The sequence below is a fragment of the Anolis sagrei genome, chromosome 6 (assembly GCF_037176765.1).
Source record: "Anolis sagrei isolate rAnoSag1 chromosome 6, rAnoSag1.mat, whole genome shotgun sequence".
Classification (NCBI taxonomy): domain Eukaryota; kingdom Metazoa; phylum Chordata; class Lepidosauria; order Squamata; family Dactyloidae; genus Anolis; species Anolis sagrei.
In genome coordinates, this window is record NC_090026.1 from 99,903,759 (window position 1) to 99,910,128 (window position 6,370).

Here is a 6,370-nt window from a genome sequence, read left to right on the forward strand (position 1 = left end):
GGGGACATGAGAGAGGCCTCCAACAGGATGGTAAAACATCCAGGTGTCTCCTGGGCAATGTTCTTGTCCTTACAGATGGCCAATTCTCTCATACCAGAAGTGACTTGCAGTTTCTCAAGTCGCTCCTGACACAAAAACAGAAACAAACCATAAGCCAACAGGTAACCTCATTACTTTGTGGTTCATTTATCGCTACTTCACTGTTTTTTAAATATATATAAATGTAAGTAGCAAGGGAACACTGTAGCAAGGAGGGAAGAAGAGCTACCCCCTCGTTCTCTTTACCTTCCTCTTCCTCCTCCTCATTGCTGCCACCTCCTCAATCGCAGGGCCCAAGCAGCGGCAAGAGGCCCAGGAGGTGACAAGGAGGAGGAAGAGGAAGGTAAAGAGTGCGAGGAGGCGGTCTTCTTCCCTCCTTGCCCTCTTTACCTTCCTCTTCCTGCTCCTCATTGCTGCAGGTGCGTCTTGCTGCTGACGAGGAAGAGGAAGGTAAAGAGGGCTGAGGCAGTCTTCTTCCCTCTTCGCCCTCTTTACCTTCCTCTTCCTGCTCCTCGTCGGTGCCGGGGCATCTTGCCACTGCTTGGGCCCAGTGACACCTCTGCCACCTCCTCAATCGCAGGGCCCAGGCGGTGGCAAGATGGATCATGGTAAACTCTTGAAAATAAATATTCTAAATAAAGAATTGTATACAAATAAAAAGGATTTGCATTCTTGTTTCCATAATGCTTCATTCAATTTCAACACAAAAAGTTTCTAACATCCAGTTCTGCTATGTAGGATGTCTAAAGACTATTATCTCACAATGTCACTGCAGCATTCCAAATGAAAGCTATAGTATCCTGGTCTTGTCAGATAGATCTTTCCAATGACTCATGGTATAATAGATGTCTCTTTAAGTAGCCAACACTGAAACCCCAAATAACTACCCTAGTAATCACCCTAGTTGCTAAATAACAAGGTTTCAAAGTAACTTCATCTCTCTGGATATTCAGAGAGATTTTTTTACAAAAAGAACTGCCATAAACCTTGAGAGAATTACCACACAATATGATCTGTAACAGCTACAATTTCTCATACAGTCATGTTTTAATTCTACTTGTTAATATTCTAGTATCTATATTACATTCAAAATATTCCTTGGGAAAATAAAATGAGAAAAATTATTTAAGGTAATATTTAATAATTAATTAAATTAAAGCATACACAGGGGCTGCTGTGGTTTGAATTTGCTTACCCAGAAGAACAAAACCATCTGCTTCTTTACATGTCACTGGTATCTTCTTGGGATCCTGACTCTTTCGGAAGAAGCTTAACATCTCTTTGAAATATAAATCTGGGAGGAAAAAGAAGAGGGACACATCATGTTCCACTGAATAATCTGTGCAATTCCGACAATTACCAAAATAAGCATGAACAAACACTGAACTTGGTGAGGGGAATCAATGAATTTACGATAAATTTACAAAATTGTTCAATAGTGCCACTTGAAGAGGTTTACAACTTTCTGTAACAGCAAGCATAGCTGGCTGGTTCTAAAGGTTAAGCATCTGGAAAAGGTTATTGGAGCACTAGAAAAATTTACACAAGATATTACCTTATTCCTCAACAATTCATTCTAGTAAACACTACTTGACTGCATGAAGAATTTATTTCTGATCAAGCTGGAAGCCTATATATATATATAAGTTCATGCTTGGCAGGAAGAGGCCTCTATTAATTTCTAAATTAATAGAAATTTATATAAGACCTGAAAAGTTAGAATGTTTAAACAGTTTTGTAAGACTATCTAATAACTTACTTTTACAAGCTGCAACTTGATCATGAAGTGACCCAGCTATCTTTCCCCCTTCTTTATTTATTTTAAAATTGAGCCTACTTTATCAGGGCAAGCCATACATTTTATGTGTCTCACATTATGTGGCTCCCAATCTCATGACCTCTTGTTTCCTATTCACTCTTCTATGCTTTTTCCATTCCTTCCTACCTACCATCTGTGTCACTTGCCTTCCAACAATAAGTATCTACCCCCCCCCCCCCCGCCGCCCAAAAGCCATGTAAGACATGTATTCAAATCTTTATTTGCAACACGAACAACTAGATGAGATTAGCTGGAAAAAAAAAACACTTTCATTTTATTGTGATGGTATTTGGATTGCTCTCAATGTATCTGTCTTCAAGAAGACCTTTTAATCTGACTCTCCCTATATTAAAAATCTACATCTAGACATTACAGAAAAATTAAGAGAATATTTGCTTTATTATCAAAGAGACTATGTAAAAACAGCAGGGTAAAATCAACTTGAACTTCCTACATCTATTTATATATATAAAAGTCTAAGTTTGTTTGTATGTTTGTTGGTTTGTTTGTTTATTGGTTTGATGGATGTGGACCAAACTTGGCACACATATCCTTCATTATCCAATTTAAAATAATTGAGGGCTTTTCAGGCCCGAAGCTGGGGGAAGGAAAAGGAACAAAGAGGAATGGCTTTTGCTAGATGACAATTATATGTTTTCAAAGACTTTCCATTTAGATTTCAATGTGTTATGTAGTGGGTTGAGTGCTAGACAATGGTCTCGATACCAGGGTTCCAACTCCAGCTTTGCCACATTCGAGTAACATTCTCTTAACCTCAAGAAAAGCTTGTGACAGGTTCATATTAGGCTTGCTGTAAGCTGGAAATGACTCAAAGGAGCACAACAATTAATGTCAAATTAAGGGGAGACAAAGGAGAGAGTTTTGGCTATATTCACAACTGGGGAAAACCAGATATTGTGATTTTTCTAGTCAGAGAAATATTTGATGCAATGAACTTCCATTTTTACATCAGATGTACTCATGGAACCAAAACATATGCATTATATGTTCATTACTGGGGTTTAGTAAGATGCAGTAATGTCTACATTTGCTGAAACAATATTACATCTAGCTACTCATAAAATTAATAGCTAACCCATGTACTCTTCTCACTTAAGTTGTGTGATTCTGGACCAGAATGCATGGGTGTTCTGTAGGTATTTCTACTCTTTGTCTGAAATTGAAGATTATACAGAATTATATTGATTAAAAATACAAATAGTCTTAATAGAAACCTTTAGTCAACGGCTGAGGAGATATTAAGAATCACCAACCACTTTTAACAGAACTTCAGAAGCATTCCCTGCATTACAAGAAACAAATATATCTCCTAGAATCTAAGCAATGTCTGATGGTTGCAACATATATGTAAATTATCAAGATACCATATAAATGATTCCAAAACTCTAGTGCACCAAGTGGTTTTGAACTTCAGTTCCCAGAAGGCTCAGCTGATATTTGACAATGACCAGGGATTCTGGGATCTGAAGTCCTAAATCAGCTGGAGGAGTAGAGTTTGGGAAACACTGTGCTATAACTGATGTCAATCTAAAACTCAAACATGGTACAAGTATCATTGGAGAGTTCCACAGCCGAGGGGCCACCACAGAGAAGGCCCTGTCTCTCGTTCCCACCAGTTGCGACTGCCAAGGATGTGGGTCCGTGAGCAGGGCTTCCCTGGATGATCTTAACGTCTTTGGTGATTAGTAAAGCAGTGGTTCTCAACCTGTGGGACCCCAGATGTTTTGGTCTACAACTCCCAGAAATCCTAATAGCTGATAAACTGGCTGGGATTTCTGGGAGTGGTAGGCCAAAACACCTGGGGACCCACAGGTTGAGAACCACTGTCGTAGAGGGAGATACTTTCGGATGGGTAAACTGGGCTGAAATAGTGGTAATAGTATGAAAGCTGGGTCCGGATGCTCTGAGTGTTACGCTGTTTCCGCTTCGCTCCTTCGAGAGGGCTGTTTGTGCAACGCAGAACGGAACACAGATATTATAGAAGGAATGTAAGAGTTCTTTAGCCTTGGCCAGGCCTTTTTACAGGCAGGATTATTTTAAATACGAGGGGTATTTTTTAAGTAAGCTCTGTTTTGTTGTAGACACTAGTAGTTCGCGCGCATACCGCAACGAGCGCGTGCGTCGTGTACCGGCATGCCTCAGGAACAACTGTGCTCTGTAGCTAACCTGTACGGTTCTGTTCTGTGCTTTAAAAATGTTTAAGACTATCAGCTCATCCTCCGCATGTGAGGTTTGCTCAGTGATACGTTTTTTGTCAGCAAGGAACCTGCCTGCTGCAGAAATTCATCGACAGATTTGTGAAGTGTACGGTGATACTGTTATGAGTGAAAGCAAAGTGCGTAAGTGGGTACGACAATTCAAAGATGGCCGTGACAACGTCCATTATGAGGACCGCTCCGGTTGCCCTTCTTTGATTATAGACGATTTAGTGGCTTCAGCAGGCGGCAAGTTTTTATGAAGAGGGTATTTTAAAATTGGTTCAGAGGTATGATAAGTGTTTGAACAAACTTGGCAACTATGTCGAAAAATAGAGTGAAATATGTACTTTCTGAAAATAAATTTACTTTTTTGAAATAAACTTTCATTGTGTACTTATGTTCAAACGGACCTTACTTGAAAAATACCCCTCGTATATATGTACTGTTGTAATTTTTTAATGTTTTTATTATCTGGCTAACTTTTGTTTTATGTTGTTCACTCTGTATATACTGATGTTACTTGGAAACTACTCTGAGTCCCCTTGGGGAGATAGAGCAGTATATAAATAAAGTTTTGTTGTTGTTTAATGGTAAAACCCTAACCCTAACCTAAACACTAACCCTAACCCAAAACCTTACCCTAATCCTCCCCTCCTTTCTATCCTTCCACCAAATTGAAGTATATTCCCACCCTCTCCCCTTCCCTTATTCACAACCGTCGTTGCGGAATGTGCGTAATGCTCCAGCTATCATACTATCACAGAAACAGTTTAGATCAGGGGTCCCCAAACTACGGCCCGTGGGCCGTATGCGGCCCGCCGAGGGCATTTCTCCGGCCCGCGCGGCCTGGCCTGGCCACACCCACCCGGCACCGCTCCGCCCATTGCGGGAACCCTCTGCTCCGGCCCTTATGCTCGTGTGGGAGGGAGAAGACTTTTGTAGTTTACCTGCCTCCTTGGAGACCAGAGTGGCCAGAGCAGAGGGTTCCTGCAAAGGCCGGAGCGGTGCTGGGTGGGCGTGGCCAGCGGCGCGGGGTGGGCGTTCTCTGACCACGCCCACCCGGCACCGCTCCGACCATCGCTGGAACCCTCTGCTCTGGCCGCTCTGGTCTCCAAGGAGGCAGGTAAACTACAACTCCAAAACCAAAGGACACTGCCCACCAAACCCTTCCAGTATTTTCCGTTGGTCATGGGAGAACTGGGTGCCAAGTTTGGTTCAATTCCACCGTTGATGGGGTTCAGAATGCTCTTTGATTGTAGGTGAACTATAAATCCCAGCAACTACAACTCTCAAATGTCAAGATTCTATTTCCCCCATACTCCACAAGTGTTCACATTTGGGCATATGGAATATCAGTGCCAAGTTTGGTCCAGATCTATCATTGAGTCCACAGTGATTGATGGAGGCAGGTGAACTACAACTCCAAAACCAAAGGACACTGCCCACCAAACTCCACCAGTGTTCACAAGTTTGGTTCAATTCCATCGTTAGTGGGGTTCAGAATACTTTTTGATTGTAGGTGAACTATAAATCCCAGCAACTACAACTCCCAAATGACAAAATCATTTTTTTTTAGTGAAGGACATACATTGGGTTGTTAGGTGTCTTGTGTCTAAAATTGGTGTCAATTCGTCCAGTGGTTTTTGAGTTCTGTTAATCCCACAAACAAACATTACATTTTTATATATATATAGAAGTGTGGGTCTTTGTTTTTTGATTTTTTGGGGGGGGTTTTGCACTGCAAATAATATATGTGCAGGGTGCATAGGAATTCATTCATGTTTTTTTCCAAATTATAATCCAGCCCCCCAACAGTTTGCGGGACTGTGACCCAGCCCTCTGTTCAAAAAGTTTGTGGACCCCTGGTTTAGACTTTGCTTCTTCCTGGTCAGTACAAGTACTGAAGACATTACTCTTGAGGAAAAGGTTCTCTCAGTCAGAATGAGGAAAGGGTGTGACGTCACCCGCGAGGCTACACATAGCCCCGCCCACTTGCCAGAGCCGCCTCAGAAACGTAGGTGCGCATGCGCGGATGTCAACGGCGCTAACGTCCCCGGTCTCGAGGGGCGTCTCAACGAAGCTACTCCTTGGCGCTGTTCAACAGCACGCCTCGGTTTCCGCTTCCCCTTCCCGCCTCGGTTAAACACCTCCTTACATTAATTCTCCCACGCCGGTCGTTCTGACGGAGACTCACCTTCCCTTCCTCCACAGCAACAGCAGAACAGTTTCACATCCGGGTTCACTAGCGGCACAGCCTGGAGGCGGAACGAGTCACCGCTTCACCCGCTGGGCG

At 42.4% G+C, this 6,370-nt stretch overlaps 1 protein-coding gene across 2 annotated transcripts in view; it reads right to left on the reverse strand.

Moving 5' to 3' along the window:
• Positions 1–6,368, reverse strand: part of UMAD1 (UBAP1-MVB12-associated (UMA) domain containing 1) — a 39,327-nt gene extending 32,959 nt beyond the window's left edge. Inside the window, exons 1-2 of one of the 2 annotated variants that reach the window (XM_060782201.2) lie at positions 6,272–6,368; positions 1,235–1,333 (exon numbers count right to left, since the gene is read on the reverse strand). In XM_060782201.2, coding sequence (XP_060638184.2) covers positions 1,235–1,316 — 82 coding nt within the window. In that variant the 5' untranslated portion in view covers positions 1,317–1,333; positions 6,272–6,368. Of the gene's footprint in view, positions 1–1,234; positions 1,334–6,232 lie in introns of both variants that reach the window. The other variant, XM_060782200.2, reaches the window with a different exon arrangement.
• Between the last annotated feature and the right edge of the window lie 2 nt (positions 6,369–6,370).